Source organism: Jaculus jaculus, chromosome 4, assembly GCF_020740685.1.
Source record: "Jaculus jaculus isolate mJacJac1 chromosome 4, mJacJac1.mat.Y.cur, whole genome shotgun sequence".
Lineage (NCBI taxonomy): Eukaryota > Metazoa > Chordata > Mammalia > Rodentia > Dipodidae > Jaculus > Jaculus jaculus.
This window is the reverse complement of record NC_059105.1, coordinates 75,893,124-75,918,708: the sequence shown is the minus strand read 5'-3', so window position 1 is coordinate 75,918,708 and position 25,585 is coordinate 75,893,124. Positions and strand designations below refer to the sequence as shown.

The 25,585-nt window shown below is 37.1% G+C and overlaps 1 protein-coding gene across 2 annotated transcripts in view; it reads right to left on the bottom strand.

Moving 5' to 3' along the window:
- The window catches only part of Fign (fidgetin, microtubule severing factor), a 128,562-nt gene that overhangs the window by 3,153 nt on the left and 99,824 nt on the right, over positions 1-25,585 (bottom strand). The window contains exon 3 of one of the 2 annotated variants that reach the window (XM_004651897.3): positions 3,690-5,901. In XM_004651897.3, the coding sequence (XP_004651954.2) occupies positions 3,690-5,901 (2,212 nt within the window). Of the gene's footprint in view, positions 5,902-25,585 lie in introns of both variants that reach the window. The other variant, XM_045147765.1, reaches the window with a different exon arrangement.

Sequence of the window (25,585 nt, the reverse complement as noted above, 5' to 3'; positions counted from 1 at the left end):
CAATGTCCTATTGTAAGAATTAATTTGGATTTTTTTGGATGTATTCTTTTCAAAATTGCATAGCCAAGTACTACACAAGCCATGTAACTTGACCTTGCTATTTTACATAGTATAGCCTCTGGATAGCTTTTATCACTTGCCCAGATGGTGTTTGGCCTATGTATTTTAGTGAAATGGTTTATTTTCTCCTTGATAGGTTTCAAATGCACAAGAAAACATTATACCCGTCTATCTGCATTTGAGTTGAATACAAACTGACTAATAGATAAACATTCTGTGTGAAAGTAAATAGCCTTAAAGTATACTGCCTTCACATTCCATTGATCAGCTCAGTCAGCAAAGTTTTCCATATTGTCACTAATGTTCTAAATATTTTGGAGAGAAGCATGCCAGAAGTGCAGAGTGTTTCCATTTGTGTCCCATATAAGGTCATTGTAAACTGCCTCTTGAATTTCTATTGATCCTTCTACTGAAGCAGTTCCCTCACTTCCTTTGTGGCCCTGTTGGAAATGTTATTACAGTTGTGAAGAAGGGAATTAGGGGCTGTAAAGTAGGATAGTTGAATCCCCTAGCCAGACAAGAGATTTGGCCTGGCTCTTTATGTTACCTTCATGAGGAACTTTCTTCACATTCTTAGCATTCAAAAAGAGACCAAGAGTATGTGGCTTGATGACTTGCTAGTCTGTTACTGATTGTAAACATTCACTTCTGAGGACATGGAACTCATCCCATACCAAGCTGGCAAAGGGATGGTTAGAAAAGAGCTCTTGAGGAGGGTGGACTACAGAAGCTCATAGAATGTGGCTGCCATGTGGAATTACAGAATCACAGGAGAGTAAGATCAATTTGAAGGTCATCCTTAGCTCTTTTCAACAGACCTTCATTTCTTCAGCTTGCCCAGTTTCCAAACACTTAATCCTAGACCTGGTGAGGCTAAATGAAAATTATGCACAACTTCAGCTTCTGCTAAATTCATGGATTTTTGACCACTCATATCTCAACCTAATTTTTAAATCATTGATATTTCAAACTAATTTACTATGATTTAAAGCTAAAAGTCACAATATATGACTTCCATTTATTTTCAGTTTTACAAATTAGAGGGAAACACAATAGTGTCATCTCCTATTTGGCATGAATTCTACAAACCAGAAAACATTGTGAGTCAATAATTAAAATTTCCCAAGTTGTCTAAATAAGACTGGGTTTGTTATAACTCGACAGATGCTTTCAATTGAAAGAAAAAATCAGAGAAACACATAAAACATGTTGGCAGAAGTAAGATGCAGTATCTAAAAGACAGAAAATAGGTCAGCACTGTGCAAAAGTAAACTTGTCAGTGAGATCAATGAATCTACAAGCTTATGTGGACATGAGAATCTCTTTACCGTGCATCATATGTAGGATAGACCTAGAACAAAACTAACTGTGGAGTTTATTAACTTGTAAAAGCAGAGGTCATACTGAAGTATTGTTTTTGTATCCTTAATGAAAGGCACTGCTTTTAAAATATGGACATTTATTTTGAAGCGCAGTTTTAGTTGATAGAATAACATAGTAAGTATATTTAATTGTGGTTCATTTGCTCAATTTTTAGGAACAGGAAAACAAAGGGGATTACACAATTTTTGAATGCCATGAAATCCTTCAGTATTTTCTCTAATATTCTACAGAGAATTTGACAATGTAGGTGAGCTCAGGAAAAATTTTTGAAGAAAAAAAAAGAGATAACAGAAAGACCTTTCTTGGGGCTTCTCATTGCATTTATTTAAAATTTCTTTAAAAATGTACATCACTTATTGAATACATAAAATGCCAGTGCTTTGCAACAGTTTTGCTACTGCATCTCTAGACTAAAAAAGGAAGAAAAGAAACCAGGAAAATACATTCAAAACGCTCGGCTGCTCTACGTATGCAAAGACAGTGGGCAAGGGAAGCTCTCGCCTGCACTGGGACAGTGGAGAGGAACTGGAAACCTCAGCCAGCTTCCAGTGAAAAGTTACACATAAAGCATCACAGGATACAAAGAACTTAGTGGGAAGTAGGAGCAGAATGGAAAGTAAGAAAAACGCCACCCGTGCCACAGAGGTGATGGACAGAGGTGAATGAACACATAAACACTGATGATTTGGGGAAGTGGATTATGAGAAAAGATGGAATTAAAAATAAAAAAAAAAACATGTTTGGCAAGTTAATGTGGGTATGTGCCTCCTCTTCCAATTATCCAATTTACTTTCCAAAAGAATTGCAACGAAACTGAGGTAGAAATGAACGCAGGAGCGTGATAGCCGGGATTTCAAAATGAGAAGCAGAATTGCACTGACAAGAGTGAGTCAAAATAGGGCAGGAACATAGAGGTTCTCTGTGGATAGGTATCAGTTGGTTGGTTGTCTTTTAATATTTTGTTTTGTTCTGATTCAGCAGTGTATTTCTTTGTCTTGGTTGCATTCTACCAAACGGCATGGCAAGCCTAGAAGCTTGGTCAGTGAGTAGGGGGCACCACTCCCAGCAGGTTGAGAGAGGTCCTGCTAATGCCCACCCCTGCAGCCACGACCACCTACGTGGGGAAAAGCAGCCATTGTTTTTTTAGGTACTGTGACTTTCAGGGTGCTAAACAGGTCGGTGGCTGACTGTTCTAAACACTAACACAAACTGAATATGTAGCTCTCAATTAACCAGTGTACCCTTCAAGAACATTTCACTTCATTATCAAGGAGCAATGTACTAAGAACTCTTGCAGGTATTGACATTAAGAATTATTCTGTTCTGGTTAATACCCCATAATTAGTAAAAGAACTTAAAAATCCTTCCATTTCTACTTTAAATTGTAAATATTCAGTTGTGTCACACTTCATTATTTTTTTCTGGATACATTCAAAGTAATTTTCCTTGCTATCTTCCAATTGTTGAGGTAAACATACATTTTAATATAAAGTAACATTGAAGCCTAGCCTATTACTCTCAGCAGTACATAGTGCTTTCAACACATTCCTTTGAGGTACTGTACAAATCACAATCACTTTCCTGAGTTTTTGCAGACAAGAACATTAAAAGAAATGAACTGCAGAAATTAAGGTCCAGATTACCGTTACCCTGTTTTACCTGTTCTTAGCTTAATACTGCAGAACAGACAGGATTGAGGAATACTGTTGCTCTTAAAATGGCAAAAAATCTGGTTTTCTGTCGTAACACAACCGTTCATCTCTTTAGTCCCACAATGTTTGAAGTTAAAGCTCTTTATATTAGCACATGCCACCAATGTAATTGTGAGGCAAACAAAAAATAAAGCACCACTCCAGGCACTTGACAGCAACTAAATCTCAAGAACAGCAGAATGGAATCAACACACGAGGTTCATGTCCTTCTGAAATCAACACACTCGCACCTCGCTCCTTGGTGAGTGTTGTCTAGTTTGAACCGAAACTGAGCATCCACATAACGCTTTCTGTCATCTGGGGCTTTCAGATCAGAAGCTCTCATCTGACGCACTTTTCCTCCAAACCTACCCTGACTATAAAGATGCAACTTAATTGTTGTCTTCCCCAGTACCCTTTGCAATTTAAGCTCTAATGGAAAGGGGCTCTATACCCTATGTAGCAGGTTTTATGTGTGTGTGCCAACATTCATTACATTTTTTTTAAAGACGTTATCACTGACTGCAACCAAACATTTTGTTCCATTCAACATACATATCAAGCTCTTTCTGAGATATGCTAGGCTGAATCTTGCAGAAAGCATTTTCAAAGTCTTGGTATGTAACGGGCCTCAACTGGCTGGGCATAATGGCTGCAAGGTCCGTGGCTGGCATTGCATGGAGGGGGCCCACTGCTGCTTCCTGACACAAATGAGCCACGTCTAGTCCAGAAAAGCCTTCTGTGCGCTGGACGAGCAGTGCAAACTCCTTGTCATTGAGACAGTAATTGTGCTGTGAGAGCAGTTGTACTATTATCTGGTGCCTCGCTGTGCTGTCAGGAAGTGGGATTAAAAGTCGTTTCATGAAGTACCTCCGAAGAGATTCATCTATTTCTTCTGGTTTACTCGTGGCACAAATTACTACGATTTGGTCCTCAGCCGAAGTTAGTACAGTGTCCAGCTGCATCAGAAATTCGGTTCTCATCCGACTGACTGGACTATGTTCCTCACTCACTTGAGAGGACAGAAGCATGTCAATGTCACTAACAAAAATTACAGAGGGCTGACGACACCTGGCCACAAGGAAGGAGGCATGGATAATTTTCTCGGCTTCTCCTAACCACTTGGCTACAAGACCAGAACCGGCAATTTTGAAAAATGTGGCCCCCAGCTGACTAGCTATGCACCTGCCCAACAATGTTTTGCCTGTTCCCCGAGGTCCAAACAGCAGGATGCTCCGAGGTAAGGCAGTCAGCCCACTGAACGCATCTGACCTCAACACGGGCCACAGAACCTCCTCTTTAATGACAGCCTTCACCAGGTCGAGACCTGCGATGTCACTCCAGTCCACGGGAGGTCCTTGGGTGATAATCTCATTGGTTACCAGGTCAATGAGGTGGGTGTCAGTGTTCTTCAGTTGCTCGTCCACAGAGTGGTTGGATGAGGTAGCTGCTCTGAGTCCGGGGCCTTGCATTGGGTGAGGAAGGAGCTGTCTGTGTTCCTCCCCGTGCTCACTCATGACTGGAGACGTGTACTTCCCAAAGGTCTCACTGGATCTCGAGCCCAATGAATTTTTAGCAGTACTGTAGGAAGGAGGGGTCAGAGCCCTACTGGACTGGCTGCTGAATTTCCTCTGCTGTTCAGAGGACATCAGCTGCTTTGTTGGCTTAAATGCTAGGGATGATGCTTCAGCACTTCTGTCAAAGACATTCCCCCGGTTTGTGTTTGAAATGCTGTTGTCGGCCATTCTGTACATAGGGCTCTGTGTAGATCTCTGTTGGCCATAGCTGTAATTTCCATAACTGGAGTCCATATCTCCTTGCCCTGCCATATAGAAAGCTTTCCTTTTGAGAGAACTTGCTGAACTGTTTGTCAGAGCCGAGGGAGCAATAGGTGTCAAACCATGACCCTGGTAGGTGTAGCCAGGAACAGTGGTGGGGGGCAGGGGAGTGGGAGCAGGAATTCCTGAAGGTAGGTATGCTGAAGGAGGGGGAGCGCCCCCGGGACTGTACCCAGACCCCACAGCAGTCTGAGGAGGATAGCTAGCGGAAGGATAGCTGTAACTGGAGAGGTTAGAAGTCCCATTGTAGCCTGGGACCAGGGCTGGTGGCGGTGGAGGAGGTGGCGGTGGCTGCAGGAGCCCCGAGCTATGCAAAGGGGATGGGTGAGGGGAGGGGAGCGCAGGCGCGGGCTGGCTACTGTAGGTAGAATGCAAATATGATCCGTTGTATCCTGGAGCATATTCCTGAGAAGGGAGCCCTGCGTGGAGACTAGCAACAGTGTGGCTTCCACAGGTACTACTCGAGTAACTGGGTTCTGTAAGGTTGCTGGCCACCCCAGGAGAGCTCCCTATACTCGCGGAGACATCTGCTGGAGGGAGGGCTGAACTGACTCCGGCTTTGCTGGCCGCGATGACATCGGGAACACAGTTCATGGGATAAACGGCGTCTGAATTCAAGGAAGGCTGCCAGGGTTCACTCTCATTTTTCCGTCCATTCACGAGCCCCGATGGTGCATCTGAATAATTGCTGAGTACCGGTCGGTCCACAGGACCTTCCAAAATGCCAGAATACTTCTCTGCATATTTTTTAAGAAGGTTGGATGCAGTCAGAGCAGATATGTCATCATTTGCCCAGGCGTACTGGTAGGTGCGCTGCAAATGACCTCTGTAGGCTTCGACTTTATGGGCAGGAGACCGAGTGGTTGAGGTGATGTCAAAGTGCTGTTCTGGCCACTGGGCATGCTCCGGCGTCCACTGCATCTTCAAGCCTGAGGGGGGTGGGGGGGCGAGATAGTTAGTTTACTTTGAATAGTCATCAGAACACAAAGTTAACCCCTGACTACTTCTATTATTCTTTATCTTACATTAATAATATGTATATGGGCAAGGATCTTCACAGTTTGTAATGCCAACTATGATTTCTACAATATGAACTCTTCAGAATTTTAATCCTGTATACACACACACACACACAGACACACACACACATATATGTATGTGTATCCATAAAGTAAACTGAAGGTAAAAGAATCCTCACAGAAGACCCCACTTTTAAAAAACAGATAAGCAAATCTTACTTTTGTTGAATCTAAATACTTTTTACATAAACACACACTCACACATACACACACACAATCACACATGCATACATACACAGCTACACACACAATACTGTCAAATTAGAATTTAAACACGGTTTCTTATAGTAAGCTAAGCATATATTTGAAATATTTTACAGTGCTATTATTAACATGTGCACTACCTAGTCATTCTGGCTCCTCATTCACACAGCACAGCTTCTGTTTTATATTTCAACAATACAAAGACGAAACACAGGTGACAGCTTGCATCCAGGATACCTCTCTTATTTGGTACTGAACACCTAGTTAGCACAGTATAATGCTCCCTGCACAGAACAATATGACACAGACATAGCAGGTCATTCCATAATCCAACTCTCATCTAAAGTGGTCCATGACAGCTTCAAATCTGCTTCGCGGAGTGCAGCAAAGCAATCTCCCAGGCAGCGCTCCATCGCTTTCATTGCACAATGCCTACAACTCGGTATGAATTACAACTGGCTCCTTTCTGCCTCACAGTCCTGTTGTGGAGTTTGAAAAAAAAAAATCACTTGTGTGTTAGTCTCCTAGCATTGTTCTCTCCCCTTATCTGGCCACCCCCCACCCCCACCGTGTAGCTTCCATGGTACTAGGAGGGGTGAGGAGAACACACATAAGAGAAAGAGAGAGGAAACAGACACAGAAGGGAAGATAAGAATTTAGAACCTGGACTCTATTTCTACAGGAAGCCATGTGTGGCAATAACTGGCAGAGAATAACTCAGTAATGAGTGAGTCCATCATCTGCTAGATTAGTCACTGAGGCAGGTGACTGTATAGCAACCTCTCCAGTGATAATTTTCTCACTTATGAGAAAATATTAAGCAGTTAGAATTAGAGAATCATTTGAATTTAATTTTTTTAAAGACCTTAGAAATTTCCTCACCTCATAGATAATGAATACAGCACTCAAAGAGACATATAATGCACCCTCCAGGGCTCCCATATAGTTAGTTACTAAGGAGCACTGGAACCCCATTCTCTTATCTCCCAGTGCTAACTCACCCCATTTTCATCCCTGTTGGCTGTGCCCATTTGCTACTGTGGTATAGCTATATTAAACAGGTCTCCTTAATCTCTTGTGTTACCCAAAGTGAATTTTGCAAACCAGTCTTGTCTTGCCCTCTGGAAGAGATTCCCCAATAAGGAGAAAGCCTCGTCTACTTGAAGCATTTGTGACGTCAACGCAATTCTGAATTGCCCCTCCAGAGCTGACAGCTCCAACCCCCTTCTGCGCTCTTTCTCCAAAGCCTTTAGTTCTTCATTGCCTGGCTGATGACGTGGCCAGCTCTGAGGCCCTGAGCTAAGCTGAGCACAGCACACAGTTTGGTAACAGAGTGGCATGTTGTTTCCCTTCTGACTCCCTCTTCCTTGTTTGTAAAACCACTGCACCAGACAGTGGAAGTTAATTAGCAGGATGATGCTGTGCTAATTGTGTTAATTTACAAGGTTTTAGTCAAAGAGAAGCATGCCAGGGCTGGCACTGCTGTCATGCTTCCGACTTAATGATTAAGAAATACTGAAAACAAGGTGGGAAGGATTGCAGTAATTACACAATAAATGAATAAAGCAACAGGATTCATTTGCAAATATATTTTACTGCAGTACTACTCATTTGCATTTGGATTTTTTAAAAGGATCCATGTAGACATTCATTTGCAAATCACCAACTCAGTTAAATTAAGTCTGAGTGCTACACAGTGTAACGTAATCAACCTTTATATACACGTGTGTGTGTGTGTGTGTGTGTGTGTGTGTGTGTGTGTGTGTATTTAGTAAAGTTACTACAGAACTTACTTCCATTGTATGTGCAACAGATTCTTCTTGATCACTCGGCTACTTCAACTCTTCGTATAGTTCTGTTTTAATAGTCTAAATATTTTTAAATAAGCTTACCTAATTGGAAAGCAGTAGTTTATATCTGGGTGAAGCATACCTTACATTGTTTCATTGAGAGAGACGGAGTGGGGCACTAGGAAGCACTGAGTGATTTTCTTAATTGTTTCTGCTTTTTCAATCATTACATTTTAAGGGGAAGAAAATATGCCGCAAAATGGGTGAAATGACTGAAACTACACTTAAAGGAGAAAAGATGCAATTTTAATGAAGCAGCATTTCAGGAATCATACTTTCATTAAGCTCAACTGGAAATTATTAAGAGCAAATCACCAGGAACCAATCGCAAGTAATCAGTATCTAAATTCTTCTAGTGCCATGGGATTTACTTCAAGCCTTATAAAAAGGAGCAAGTATAAATAGGGCTGTAATGTAGAACTGTCTAAAGGACCTACAAATTCATTAACCCCATAAGCTATTTCCAGGGAAATTCTATAGGATTTTGTTTCTTTAAAACATTAAAATACTGAATAGTGAAAACAAAAAATGCACATATACTATAACTGGACATTTTTATCAGGTTCATAAGGAAGTACTGAATCATGAATAGATAATTTCAAGGAAGGGCTGAAAAAATAATACAGAAACCACAGCAATGAAATTTAGCACAATGCACATATGTGTCACATCCACACCCACACTCCCACATTAAAGGACATAGCTTGCTTTTAGTTGGCTGAGATCAATATTGTTGGAATTAGCAAACAAGTAAACATGATAGGAAGAGTCTTCAATAAAGGTAAAACTGGTAGAATAATTAGAAAGAAAAAAAAAAAGAGTTTGGTCACTTCTACCTGTACTGGTTTAAATACTGTTTTCTTATGAATTAATCATTTGTAAAAATGCAGATGATTTTAATAAGTTCCTATCACTGTAAAAGTTAGGTCTTTGCAGTTTATATAAAATGACTGCCTATTTTCACTAGATATTTCTGCATAGTTAAACACTAGCAAAGCTAATTAAATTTCATAAAATTTCTCTTTCACCTGAAATTAAGCAAAAATTGTATCCATCAAAATTATTTATTTGGAACATTTACTGGATATGCCATTGCTTTTTGAATCTCATGTTATTTTGGGGTGAGCTTATCAAGATAATTGAAAGTTTATCTACTGATGCATACTAAATAACAATAACTACAGCAGGGCTGTAAAAAGCAAGGTGAACCTTGAGGAGACAGAATTGTTCACATGCTCTAAAACACAAATGCTTTGAAATCATTAATGCTATTCAAAAGGACAAATTAATAGTTAACAGTAAAGTATTTCTTAATATTAGTGAGACCTGAAGAAACCAGTATTCAGGAGATTGTCCTGGCCATGGGAGCAAAAAGAACAATTTCACCAAAATGCTTGAATTTTTAAATTTTTATTTATTTATTTATTTGAGAGCAACAAAGAGGAGGAGGAAGAGAGAGAGAGAGAGAGAGAGAGAATGGGCACGCCAGAGCTTCCCGCCTCTGTAAATGAACTCCAGACACGTGCGCCCCCTTGCACATCTGGCTAATGTAGGTCCTGGGGAACTGAGCCTTGAACCACGGTCCTTAGGCTTCACAGGCAAGCACTTAACTGCTAAGCCATTTCTCCAGCCCTTGAATTTTAACAATTGGAAGTAATACTAACTTTGTTTTTGTTGTTGGGATGGTATTTTTGATGTGACCCAAAGAAAATGCAGAGCCAAATGTTCTCTAACCAATATACTTCACCCAGTTGCCTGAACTGCTTATCTGTGAAAGTACACACCCCACCTAATTTGATACTCAAATGAGATAGGCTTAAAAAAAAAAAAGTGGCTTGGCTATGATCTTTTCTTAAGATGCAGAAAGAACATTCAAAAATGACATTACCTTAACGTTATTATAACTCTATCTGTCTCCAGAATTATAATACCTACTCCTGCTGGAAATTCACTTATGCAGGCAAAGTGAAAATTCAGAAGACAGCTAGGCATGGTTGCCTACATCTGTAATTCCAGCATTCAGGAGGCTGAGGCAGGAGGATCACAAAGTTGAGGACAACCTAGGGCATGCAGCAGGACCCTGTCTCACATCATACCCCTCCTCCTCCTAGAAAACAGTAGAAAGTAAAAACTAATAAAGTAAAACAATTGCTCCAAAATGTCAACTTTTATTTGAAAAAGTTTATTCTTAAAACACTTGGCAAATTAATAACAGAATATGTTAATTAACTTAATAGATAAGGAATTTGAAGATAATTTATCAGAAACATTACATAGAGATAGTAGATGCTACAGTAACTTGCCCAAGCATTTTGCTATCTTATCATAGGATGAATTTATGACTGCATAAAAGAACAGGTTCATGTTTCCTATATCACTGAGTGGTTGGGTAACATTTGTCATTTTAATCATGACTATTTCAGAACTTAGGTCAGTTTAATGGTTAAATAGTCACAGTATTATTCTTTACTTCTTTCATTTTTATTTTTAATTACTTTTGAAATAAACTAGCTATAGTTTCTAAAGGTCTGCCATAGATTCCAATTTATAAAGAAAGAGACAAAAGGGAATGGCCTAAAACAACTATCTGAGGAAGGGAGAAAAACACAAAAAAGAGGCATCTCTTTTAAGAATCTATGTTGTAAAATAAATTCCTGATAAAACTCAGTTGAGGCACTTCCCAACCCAATACACATATAGCATTCAACAGTTTCGCAGGTCTAAATACAAACTGTGCTTCCCTAAGATAACTCTAGATCCTGGGAATCATGTTTCCTCAGACTTCCTAAGAGAAGGGTGGAATGACCCGAGGCACAGTAGGCTTGCTTGCTCTAGGTTCCTTTCACAGCACCCACAAAGGCCTATACAACAACATGCCTGTTGTGCTCTTTGAATAATGCACCTGCAAACTTACTATTTTTTTATTTGAGAATTTTATGACAATATTTATCAAGACTCTTTGTAGAAAGCAAGAACTACTGCAAAGCAATAATGAGAGTCTATCATCTCTTTAGCTCTTAAGCAACTATTCTACATCTCCTACAATGGAAATGGCAGCACAAATCCACAGGACATTCAACATTTCAAGTAGAGGGTAGCAAATTCGTTGGCTCAAAATATCAGTTTAGAAGAGAGCTGCCCTCTTAGGGAGGGACTTCAAATCTCTTGGTCTGAAATGCTGGTCCAGTGTACTGTTTACTTCTTCAAGGAAGTAAAGACCAGGTAAAGAGTTTGAGTGATTCAGCAGCCCTGTCTTCATGTTACTCATCTTCATCAACAAAGAAGCCAACACAGTAACATCTAATATTGCTGATATTGACCTCTTCATTCTGGAAATTTTCTCAGTTCCTTTCCCAATTTTTCTTACATTTAAAATGTGACGTTAGATCTAAAAATAATACATTATAAGGGAAAAGGTAGGGTAAGAAATAGTGAAAGTATACATATTCTCTTTAGTCTTACAGGATTCTGTGAGCACATATGAAAATTAGGTCTTTTATAATCAGAATATCACACAGGGGGTCTCAAATTTGTTTAGTAAACAAATTGAGAGGCCACTTTATGTAAAGCTGGGGGATCCATGCTAAGGATTTAAATCAAGGGAATTTCAGCTCTGTGTTCCCACAATTTCATGTTCTAAAATTAGACTCTTTCCTTTTTAAGAATTAACAGTTATTACAGTGACCTAGTCTAATGTGGATAGCCTCGTTTCTCGTTTGGTATTTCAGTCAATGTGTGTCCTGAAGGGATGCAGACTAGTGTGGGTGATACTGAATTTTATTTGGAGCCATCACTATACTGCTATAATAAAGAGACAATAAATAAACAGTGTTCTTAATATAAAGAAGTTCTAGAGTTTTGTTTGGAACTGAGAATTTTAGGCTTCTAAATTAAACCCTTGGCATTGCTTATGCCAAATTTGTTCTAACCCTAAATTGCCCAAGTACATTCTACTTGCTTTCCTTTGCTTGTACACAATGACAGTGCCATTGACTTACTAGCTCCCAGTTAGGATTATCTAAATTGGCAACATCTTATAAAATTATTTTCCCAATGTGAACTATACAAATATTACTTATTACTACTTTACTTGAAAATGCCAGAAGAACATTAAATATAAAATAAGACAACATTCGCTAAAAAGAAAAAAAAAATAATAAAATCATTACCAGATTTTTATAGCTCAATGTTTCAACTTCAAGTCAGCCATTAAAAACAAATTTTCCAGTATGAATGATATTGCCAGGTACAAAGATTCTTTCATCCTGACCTCCCAGCATATGTGAGGCCTACACAGAAAGACCAGACATTGGAGGCCACTCTACACTATATAGTGAGACTAACTCAAAAAATAACACATAAACAAAATTTTTATAAGGTTTTATTTTTAATGTTATTTGTGACAACACTGTAGAGAAAAAAATTAGGAAACAAAATATTTAGAGGTTTAAATTAAGCTTCTCAAAATAAGATATTCTAGTACTGTAACAATATTGACAAGTGAATTTTTCTTTAAACCACATTTTCACACCCCAAGACTTCAGATTGTAATTAATACCTTTTGAAGATCTCTGTCCCCATTCCACCATATATGCCTAAATCAATCCAAATAATCACGAAGAAACATTTGGCTAAGTGATCCTTAATATATACAGTTCAGCCATATCCCCCTGTTACAGAGAAATAGTAGCCCATCTCAGCTATAATCTGCAACTATGTTTTATTTCCCAGTCCTTCGGTTCAAAGCATAGTCAACTTGATTTTTTTTTTTGAATCCTTATTTCCCTAGTCTCCCTTCTTAAAACAAATTAAAAGATTTTCTGACACTTTCTTTTTGCCTGACAATGGTGGGTTGGATAGGGGTATCAGCTCTCTGTTTGGAAACAGCAAACATTTCCATTGCTATGGTGCCCTAATTCCTCTTCAGTCAGGCATTTTTACAGCTACAGGTTACAAAGATATTGTGAATTTATGTACACTCAGGAACTTCAAGTTCCAGTGTTTTCAATGAAGCAGGTGTCCTTGAAAACCAGTCAAGAAGAACACTGCTCTAAAATTTCTAATGCTGTCAATTTGGAAGAAAACTTTTTCAAAATACTTTTTAAAAACATATTTTAGGGCTGGAGAGATGGCTTAGTGGTTAAGCGCTTGCCTATGAAGCCTAAGGACCCTGGTTTGAGGCTTGATTCCCCAGGACCCATGTTAGCCAGAAGCACAAGGGGGCGCATGTGTCTGGAGTTCTTTTGCAGTGGCTGGAAGCCCTGGCGGGTCCATTCTCTCTCTCTCTCTCTGCCTCTTTCTCTCTCTGTCACACTCAAATAAATAAGAATAAACAACAAAAAATAAAAACATATTTTATTTTCTTGAGAGAAACAAAAAGAGAGAGAGGGAGAGAGAATGGGTGTTCCAGGTCCTCCAACCACTACAGATGAACTCCAGATATATGTGTACCCTTGTGCATCTGGCTCACGTGGTGCCTCTAGAGTCAAACTGGTATCATTTGGCTTTGCAGGCAAATGCCTTAACCACTAAGCCATCTCTCCAACCGAATATATATATATATATATATATATATATATATATATATATATATATGTATGTATGTATGTATGTACGTACGTACGTACATACGTATGTATGTATGTATGTATATGCTTAAATAACAAAGCATTCTTGACTCATTACATGAAATCAGGACGATAGCATAGAATGATGGGTAACTATATCTTAGTAAAAATCATCTAAGACATCCAATTCAGATTCTCCATCACTCTGATTATCAGATATTATTTCTTGTTATTTTATGTGACTTTATCTCCACCATTCCTAATAATGTCTCTTCAATATTCTATATATTCTGAGGCCACAGGACAATATAAAATTTATAATAAAACATCTAATATCAGTCAACCACATGAGCTTTAGTATATACTTTGAAAGAATAAGATTCAAAAGTTGCACTGCTTTTTGATTACTGATAGCTGTGAGGTGGACTATGTCTAGATAAGTGACAGACCCTCTGCCACAGGCTATTACTTTGGGTTTGGTAATAGCCCCTGTCCAGAGGTTACAGGCTCAGTAACTAGACTAGGATAGTATATAGCTTATGTTTGAATTACGCTTGTATATAGTTTATAATTTGAATTGGATTCTCTATAGTACATTAAATTTTAGTCAGAGCAAGTAAATATTCACTCAACAAAACATGAGTATACAAAAATGACTATTTTGTTAATACTTCATACTGAAGATGAAACAGTATTTCTGGGTCTTATTGGCATTCTTTGTAATATGTGAGTCATCTATAAGAAGATATATTATTTTTGTGAGGATGAGAACAAAGCACTTATGTGAAGCAAATTATACTTCAGGAATATTGCCTTTAGGCCTCAGGGCTTATATTCAATACATGATCAGGATGTTTTACACCATATGATTTAAAGCAACCAAAGAAGTCATGTCTGTAGCTCAAATGAATACTCTTATTACTGTGCAAACTCTAAAATTTCTAATAATTAAACCTAACTATACAAGTGGACATATAATTATCTTCACACAGAAATCCACACAGATTAAAATTTTAGATCTGATATGTCTCTGTGTGTGGTGGAGAAGAGGTTATTAAAAAAAATACTTTAAAAAAATTTTTTCCAGGGTAGGATATCAATCTAGCCCAGGCTGACCTGGAACTCACTATGTAGTCTCAGGTTGGCCTTGAACTCACAGCTATCCCCCTATGTCTGCCTCCCAAGTACTGGAATTAAAGGTTTACACCACCAAGCCTAGCAAAGAGATAAAGAGAATGGGCATGCCAGAGCTTCCAGCTCTGCTAATAAATTCCAGATGCCTGCACAACTTTGTGTATCTGCCTTACATGAGTACTAGAGTATCAAACTCCAGTTATTAGGCTTTATGGGCAAGCACATTAGCAGGTGAACCATCTTTCCAGGTCCTCACATAAAGTTTTGTAATAACCTCAAATCAAATAAAAATGAGTATCCAGAACTCTGTATAACTGGCAGCACTTCTCAACATTACATGACTCTGTCCATGCACCAGACAATGTACGAGTGATTCACACACTGAATCTTGGAACTCAGCCATCATTAACTATGTAAAAAGAAAGAGTCCGAGGTATGTGGACAGGTTTTCTCATAGTAAGGCTTATGCCATCTCTGTGGATTTTAGACAATTTATAATCAGTTTAAAAAGTGCTTTGTAGTTAACCTTTAACAATGTTCCTTTATAGCCCTTCATTTCTCATGCTGTCACTTCCCCTTTCCAATATATGTTTTTCAATCCATTAATGCTATCTACCCTTCCCCCAGTTCTGTTTGTCATACAAAGATCATCAGGACATACCACATATGTCCATAGGGACTGCCAAGGCTAATGAATATGTATGCTCTGTGTCACAACAGAGCACTCTCCTTGATCTGCAGAATCAACCCTCTTATGTGTGTAAATAACAGGTGAGCTGTAGCACACAGGGATAAGTGGGGTTAACACAACCGGATATCTAGCCCAGAAAAAGACATCCAAATGCCAAAATTATTGCATATTTCCTAAGGGATTTAAATCTGTCTTTTAAAATGGACTTTGTACAGATTAGAGTTACCATCATCCTACAAATCTGAGGTTATGACAGTTGATTTGGAAAATATTTTGCTGTGCTATATATTAGCACCTTTAGTTAACACAATCCATGCATGGTAAGACTATGTCTTATTATATGTCTGCCATGTTTACTTAGTCACAATCCAAAATTATTATATTATTCATTATGGGCACATATTATTAACTGCAAATGTTTACTTTTATGTACATATTTTATTTCAAGTACCTAAGTGCAGAACTCAGTTTAGTTATATTTAAATTGGATTCCATTCATGCCCAGCACACCAACTTGACAAGGACCTATCATCACATTCAGAATCTTCTAAACCATGTGACCTTGAATAAAGTGGAATATACATTTATTGTTTTTGCTGTATTCCTCTAAATCTCCACTCTGTAAAGAGTTTCTAGAAATAAACTAGACCTATATATCTACTTAGTTAAGGCTGAAGTTGGTTCATATAATTAACAAGACAAAGGAATAAGAATATCATTTGCATAATGATTCAATCCTTCAACCATTTTCCATAAAATTTCTTTCTTTAGGTAATTCTAAAATGTGTGAAGCACTCACAGAATTTGTTTAGGTTATTTATGCATTTTTCTCTTTTTGGCAATTTGTGCATTAATTTTTAATACAGCTGCAAAATAGTGTCTTGGACAGTGGAAAATTCTGTAGTCAGGGCTGGGTGACATAGTGCATTAATTCAGTGTCCTTCACTCTTGGGACCTGTGTATAATTTAGTCCAGCCTGGAGAAAATAACTTTGATCTGAAGACAGTGGAAAAAAGCTACATATAAAATGAGGTTTGGTAGATTTATTGTTTTTTTTTTTTTCATTGTAAGAGGACATATGAAGATACACTGTTTTATAATACAGCCAGCACACTCTAGGATTCAAAAGCTCTTCACAATAACAGGAGTTCTACCACTTTCACATTCTCAGCAGCTGGCTCCATTCCCCAGCCTGGGGAAGACACCTGAGTGCTACCTATAATTGGAATTCTCTGCTTTCCAGACAAACAGCATAAAGTGCAGTGAGAATGACAGTGCAATCATTAGTGCTGTTGGTGTTTTTATGTGAGAAAACAGAATACTGCATAATGAGACAGAAGCAAGAGAGGCCACAGCATCTTCACAGCAAATGGCATTTCCTTCCTGGAGGAGGTGCCCACTAACTGACCAATGAGAAAGTGCTAAGAGTCATAGGGAAACAAGCACAGGAATGGCTCAATCCACCTGTGATCTCTGTGGCAGTGGCTCACTACAAAATTCCATCTACTGTGATGAGAGATAATTATATTGTGTGTGTGTGTGTGTGTGTGTGTGTGTGTGTGTGTGTGTGTGTGTGTAGTCTAGATCTTGACAAAATGGAGTAAAATGATGTATTAATCCCATAAATTATAGATCCCTTTCTTTTTTTGTAATTCTTTATTATTTCCAACCCAATTCTCTTTTACTATAAATGAGCATGGCTTACTGTCAGTACTAAGACAGTTAAAAAAAAATATAGTTGTTATTGGGCTGGAGAGATGGCTTAGCAGTTAAGCACTTGCCTGTGAAGCCTAAGGAACCCAGTTCAAGGCTCGATTCCCCAGGATCCACGTTAGCCAGATGTACAAGGGGTGCACACCTCTAGAGTTCGTTTGCAGTGGTTGGAAGCCCTGGTGTGCCCATTTTCTCTCTCTCTTTCTCTCTCTATCTATTTGCCTCTTTCTCTATGTCATTCTCAAATGAATAAATAATAGAAATGAACAAAAATAGCTTTTCAAAAAACATGTAGTTGTTCTTAGAATTTTTTTTTTGAGGCAAGCCCAACAGACTGACCTTTATTTATTTATTTATTTATTTATTTATTTACTTATTTATTTTTTGTAAAAGCAAAAGAGAGAGAGAGAGAAAATTGGCATGCCAGGGCCTCCAGCCAATGTAATCAAACTCCAGAGGTATGTGTCAACCTTGTGCACTGAGACAGACAGACAAAATGGGGCACCAGTGTCTCCAGTCACTCCAAATGGGAGCTACAGATATATGTGCCCCATTGTGCATCTGGATTTAGGTGATACTGGAGAATCGAACTCAGGAACCTGGGATTTTAGGCTTTGAATGCAAGTACCTCAACTGCAGCCCCCAGTTACATTTTTAAATGAACAGATAATTTGAAAGAAATGAAATTTACCATTTTTAGTAGTTTATGTTAAAAGAGTAATTCAGTAAATTTGCGGGGGAGGGGTACTTTTCTTCCACTTGTGTCATCTTATTCAGAGCCAACAAATTTTCCCTGAACAACCAGAAAACCACGTTCTATATAGAACTATCCATATGATACAAACAGGGTACACAGAAAATCAAATGTAGTGGCGTGCATGTGTGTGTTTATAGTTTCATAAGGACATAGAAAAATAATGGATAGAATGCTAGAGAGATTAAAAAGATTTCAATAATCGCTTTTAATCAAAAAATAATCTATAATTCATTAAACTTGTTATTACCAAGTTTTGACTCTAAAACACATAACAGATTTTGATGGGAAACACTGGGGATGGAACCCAAGACCTTGTGCATACTAAGTACATTCTTTAGAACACATTATAAATTATTTAACATGCACGTGCAATCATATTTTTATCAAAATATTCATTACTTAAAATTTTATCTATATATTTATTATTTGAGAAAATCTAAGTTAAATAACTTGATCAAGTACCTCAAGGAAATCCACATTTGTAAAATTCAGCCTGTCTTATGATAAAGGACACAGTATGATCATTCATTTTCCTATTTGAGCACTTATTTTAGGGCAGGACAAAATTTACATGAAAATCAAATAAGTACATTAAAATATACTATTGACTTAGCAGGGTGTGGTGGCACATACAGGTAGTCCCACACTTGGCAGGTGGAAGCAGGAGTATCTTGGATTTAAAACAGCATGGGCTACATGGTGAAATCCTTCTCAAGAAATAAATGTATAAACAACAAAAGCCATATAATTAGGACTCATAAGAAATCACTTAAAATGTTAATTAGATTCATTTTTTGTGTTTCTATACCATAGGGTTTTTGAAACATTTAAAATAGAATCAAGGGGTCATGGAATTAATAGTAAACCACAGAGCTAAAAGTACAACTCCACTAATTAAACTGACATACCTGGAAATGTTTCCCTTTTAAGTACAATCTTTTGTAAAAACAAACCAAAAAAAAAGAAGAAGAAGAAAGAAAGAAAAGCAAAAACCAAAAAACAAAAAGCAAACAACAACAACAAAGAAAATTAAAATTCCCTTAGGAGGTTGGTAATTTTATTTATGTTATACATTTAAGTCATGGTCATTATATAATAATTTACCTAACGTGCCAATTTTTTAGTTGAGTGTTTTATTACTCCATATTTTTATTTAATGCTTCTACATCTAGTTATTGTCTTCATATTTTGCCTTAAACTATATTTTCTAGTTCTATGTCAAAGAATATTATACTTCAAAAAGAATCTTTTAAAATATATTGCAAAAAAAAAAAAAAAGTGGCTTACCTCACTGTCCATCACTCCCAGAAGCATTAAAATGTTACTGGAGTACCCAAATGACAACCATGATAGCCTAATCACTTAAAGGTATTTCACACTGATTTCTTTTTCTTTTTTTCTTCAATTTAAGTAGTAATGTTCCAGGTATGATTTAATAGTTGGTTAGCTATAAAACACAGCTAAATAACATACTTTGAGATAAAGAATAACAAAGTTTGAAGCCAAATGAATATTGTCATACACATTACATGTCATACACAATACATTGTGTATTGGCACACAATCATAAAATATTTCATTTATTTTTCTCTCCCAGCATATGCATAAAAATTAAAAATAGGACTGATAATTTGTATGCCTCTGCCTTAAAGCATACTGGAAAGACGAGCCTATGGATCCGGAGAAAAAGCTCCATAAACAAAATCAGAGTCAATCACATTACAGTTCTGATACCCTCCATTCCTCCCAAAAAGGGGGGAAACCTAAGGTGACCTTATTTAGACACATCAGCCAGAGCAGCTTTTGCTGTTTTTAAGCAACCATGATTGTGACTCCATTTTGTCCATTCTGTTTTCTAGTGTGTAAATTGGATGATGTCTTAGACAATTCTCTGTTCATTAGTTGGTTGTGGAAGGAAATACAGGGGTAGTTTTATCTCTTTTCAATTCTGCAGTGCCTTGTAGCTAGATTGCAAAACCTATGTACGTATGCATGTGTGTGTGTGTGTGTGCGCACACACACACACACACACACACACACACGAACATATTTTTTCCTAGACAAGCTGTCGTAATTGAAATGAAGTCTAATCAGCCTCATTACTGTTTTCAGCAATTTGCACCACCAAAGATGCTTATTAGGTAACTGTGTTTAATAAACCACTCTTTAGAAAAATACCAGTAATGAGCTCTTAACAGCCAATCTTTAGCGTGAATGTAATGTGAAAAGTGTTCCTAGCACTGAATAGATTTTCACATTTAGTAGTGTCATAATTAAGCTTCCTGAATTGGTTGCTGTGATGTTAGATTTATTGCAATAATCTTATTTTTTTTGGTTTAAATATACTTGAAATTATAGTCATCTTCTATTAGAGTTGAATTATATTCATTGTACAGCAAATTTTAGGCTCCTGTTAACCTGGTGAAATAGGTTTTCAACTGGAGATCTGTTAAAAATAATGAACCAAGGACTTTATAACTGAAAATTGGTACTAGTCATCTAGACTTTTCTCATCTGCATCTTCACACTTCATAAAAAATGTCTATCATTAGACCATTACAAATCCTAAAATGGTATCCAAGATATGTTGTGATAGTTAGGAGGAAAAATGATATTATCATCACTAAGGTGAAATATAGAAAAAAATGGACATATAGATATAAATAATGTATTACTTCATACGATATACTTTAGATGGTATCCTTTAAAATGTGTTCACATTTTTGCTCCTTGGTTTCTTCTTGTTTTCTTTTTTTTTTAACCTTTATTTTTATTTATTTACTTGAGAGAGAAAAACAAAGAGGCACTGAGAGGGAGAGAAAGAATGGGCATGCCAGGGCTTCCAGTCACTGCAAGTGAACTCCAGATGCATGTGCCCCCTTGTGCATCTGGCTTACATGGGTCCTGGAGAATTGAACTGGGATCCTTAGCTATGCAGGCAAATGTTTTAACTGCTAAGCCATCTTTCCAGCCCTCTTTATTTTTTTAATAGCAATAATGTTAATAATAAAGGGAAATATTATAGACAAGTATTCTTTATACTCATTAAGGGTGGCCATGAAAGTTAGCCTGGTTTCTAATTAATGATGGGACAATACTGATACCACTAAGGACAGTAGTCATTTCCACGCAAGATAATGCATGTACTTAAATGTGATTATGACCTAGAAACTACATTGGTTATTATATCAATACAGCATTATACCTAGGTAGAGAATTTTTTTCTATAAATATTTTAATAAGACAAAAGGAAGTTTTACAGGTAGTACTCATAAAATGAAACTTCTCATGTTTTGCTTAGTAAAAACAACCCCAAAGCAACTCAGTGGAGCTTTCAAATGGGATTACAGACATTCTGAAATAGCAAAGGTACAAACATTAATAAGTGAAACTATAGAAATATGTTTGTACCCTCATAATCAAAAGCTTATACCCATTCGTGATAAAATGTTTAGCATTTTGATACTGAATGATTCCTCTCCAGGAAATCTCTATTTTTGTAATCTCCCATATTTTGTGAGTCCTTATTGGATCTGATGAAACCCCATAACTGCTTTCGCCTTTCCCAATCAAAAGAACTATGAGACTAAATGTCAAATTAATTACTCATTCCATTAGATTTTTGGGGGAATGGATTTCTTTGCATTACAATGAAGAAACAAAACTCAACTTAAATCTCTTGTGAAGTTATATACTCTTCAGATCAAAATGTCTCCCTGGTTCTGTTAAGTCTTAACTAAATTAATGTTTATAATCACACAAACTTAAAGCAATGCATGAAATTACAGAAAGCCTGTATGTTGCTATTTAAATTACTCACAATTATAGTTTTAACAAAAGGACAAAAACTAAGGGAAGGATCATGTTAGTAAGTTGATATACCTTGTCATAACCTTGAGTATGGCTGACTCATATCACTTATGATTATTTTTTGAAAGGGAATGTATATTTGATACATTACTTTATTTTGTGGTACTGGGTACGCAAGGCCTCAGGCATGCTAAAAAAAAAAACAAAACTGCACATCTACAATAGTTAAGAAACTCTAAGGTATCAAACAAGTAGTAAAAACAGAGACAGGTGTGGTGGCTCACGCCTTTAATTCCAGCACTCAGGAGGCAGAGAGGTACAAGGATTGCCATGTGTTCAAGGACACCCTGAGGCTATATAGTAAATTCCAGGTCAACCTGAGCTAGAGTGAGACCCTACCTTGAGAAGCCAAAAAAAAAAAATAAATAATAATAATAATAAAAATTAAAATTAAAAAAGGAAAAATAGTAGTAGTAATTGTGAACTAAACACTTTTTTTAAGGTGAGTTCTAAAAATGACTTTTCTAATGATAAACCTTCAGCTTTAATCATATGTTTGAACAAGGAATTGAGGGCCTAGTTAATAGATGCTTCACTGGGATATAACACTGCGTAATAGCAGAAATTGCCTTAGTCTTAATTTCTAACTTGTTACAGAAACAAGCTAGGAAAGATGGGTAAATGCATAAAGACCCATACAGAGAACATATAACATACAACCTCACCCAGCCATATACACAGAGGTATTGATCAAGTAGACCTAATAAGATGGAAATGGTGACATGGAGCTGTGTTTGTCAGGTTAGATTTGCTGAACAAGGAAGATTTTATATTTCAGCATTTAGCCAGACCATTTGATAACAGTCTAAAGATGTACAGAAGTCACATACATGGCCTGCAAATAATTTTTAAGAAGAATTAGGGATAATTAACTTGCAAAATTTTTAGGGACTCAAAATACTGAGTATTATAATGACTTACCATTATTGCCCCTTATATAATTTCACCAAATTCCTGTGATACAAAAAAAAAAAAAATAACCTAACAGCCCTTGTGTCTTCATGTGACAGACAAACAGACAAACCTAAATGGAATCTCAGAATTCAATTTCTTTCAGTTAAGTCTGAAAAAAAATCATTTCAGGCTTATTTTATCCTCTTCCCCTTTTGTTCTGGGATGATGGCCAGTGAGGTTTTCTTTTCTTCCCCCTAACCTTCCCTCTTTTTTTTTTTTCCTCATATTTTCTTGTAGTTTGTCAATTATGAAAAAATAGGAGACAATGAAAACTCTCAAAAGTATAATCCTAAGGATCACCATCCTTGAATCTCTGAATTTTCACAAGTTTTGTTGTTACTGGAAATAAATATAGAAACTTGGCTATTGGAAAATATGACAATGAAGTCAATGATATGTAATATCTGAAGGAGAAAGGTTCTGTTGTAAATACTACCTTCTCCAAGGGAGCTTAGTGTCTATCTTTAGAGGATATTTTGAAAAGAGGAGGCAGTCCTAAATCTGGTGGCCATGTGGAGGGTTTAATTGTTGAGCTATGTTGAAAGCTGAAAATAACTGAAGTTAGAATAATGAGTGATAAGGTTTATTCCCTGGGAAGAACTGGGTTAAAATTGTAACTGGAGCCAGGTATTTCTGGAACTTTCTGGAAAAAGAGTAGCCTTACAGTTAGAAAATAGGATGGAAATATTTGTTCATGCATGTGGTGAAATGGGGATGGAGTGGAAAGACAGCTTTTAGACAGATGGCAAATGGGCTTAACATTATAGGTCTGCCCTCATCAGTGCAATGGTTGAGAAATGATTAATAACAGAGCCACACAGAAAGGAGAAGACTAGAAGGAGGGCTTGAACTTTAACAACAGCAAGGGAAATGCTGAAGAAAGATTATAGAGGTACACTCCAAAGGATAGACTAACTAATTAGGATGAAAGAATGAAAGTGAACATTCTTTTGTTTGTTTATTTGATGTAGAATCTTGTTGTAGCCAAGGCTGACGTGGAATTCACTATGTAGTCTCAGGGTAGCCTTGAATTCACAGCAATCCTCTTAACTCCGCCTTCTGAGTGCTGGGACTATAGGCGTGTGCCAACGCGTCTGGCTCTGAAAGTGACCATTCTAAGGACATAATTCTACAGATAGAAGTAACTGTGAGGTATGTGTTATGTAGATGCTTGTGAAATTATGAAATATGTAACATGAAAACCTCAAACCACTAGTGTGGAATTTGGTGTCCCCTTTTATATACAGAAGAATGGATCCCATGAATCTAACTAAGTACAGTACCCAGCCTGGACCCTGTCTCTCAAAATTTCTACATTTTGTCTTCCTTTGAAGAACTAATGCAGGGTTCTTAGGTTTTACAGCCAATGAGTTGATGCCTTTAAACTTGGGGGAGAAGCCCTACCTCCATCTATGATTTCCTTACTAGCTTAACTCTACATACTTGATGTAACTTCCAGCTGAGGTAATAGTGCAGGACCAGAATTTAAGGTTATTTATGCTATTATAAAGTTTTGTTACTTTACTTTTTGCTACTCTTCTCTCTTTTTTTTTTTTTTTTTTTTGAAACACTGGCTTTCTTAGGCTAGCACTAAGAAAAAGGGAACTATAAACAGAAGTTATGTTCTAGGCATCTTTGATTCTTGCAACCTTTTACTAACTTGCACCCAAAGAATACTTCAAGTCATACAACTGGTAGATGATTTATGAAATGCCAAAAAAGAGCATGGTGCTACAGTTGATCAGATTAATGATGTACAGATTTTTTGTCTGATATATTGCACATATATGTTGATGAAACAAAATGGAAAATAGACAATATAGGCTATTTCCCATTTTTTTCAGATTGTACACAGTATCTTATTCTCCTTTTAATTCTTAACTGTCACCATGCTGCGATGTAATTGTCATACTTTGATGGTGGTAGAATGAAATTTTAGCATGTGTTTGAATTATTCTAGGTCTAAATCTATAGACTTTCATTTCCTTGTTATAGTACCAAACATAGCTTTCTGAGTTTTAAATATCTCCATATCAAAGATTGGGATAGGCTGGGCAGGGTGGTATATGCCTTTAATCCCAGCACTCTGAAGGCAGAGGTAAGCGGATTGCCAAGAGTTCAAGGTGGGAACAGTAATTTCCTAGGAAATTGTGTGGAAGAGTAGATGAGATAACTGAGGAAAACAACATTTTGCTATTTTTGAGAACTATCAGTAGTAGGAAGAGCTCTTCTCTGATATTTTAAAGACAGAACTAAGGGAAATAATGAAGGAAAGAAAATGACAGATGCATAGACTTCAGAATCATGATTTTCCCTCTACTATTTTGTGATTAGAAGATATACACTATTTCCTAGCTCTCCAATACCTTATTGTCATATGTATCAAAAGTAGTTTTTCCACACAACTACAGTTATCACGAATTAATATTTGGATAATAAATATTTGGATATATGGATAATAAAAGAAATAATAACAACAGTGAAAATACCTGGTGATTTTTATGGGCCAGGCACTATTTTCAGTATCTTACAAACTTACAATGTTTTATTCCTCACCACCCTACCCTACATTATCTTCATGTTTTAATAAAACAACTAAGAGAGTCAATGATTTAAAAATTAGCCAAAATTCCACAACTAATGTCAGCAGAAGCTGGGAAATGAAAACTGACAGTCTTGCTACAACATCCATGATCCCAAATGTTTTCCTTCCATTTGTGTGCTCACTGTTGCCTTTATAAACCTGTTTTAGTTATGGTGCTACAAAGAAGTACAGTGTTTATTTCCCACCTCA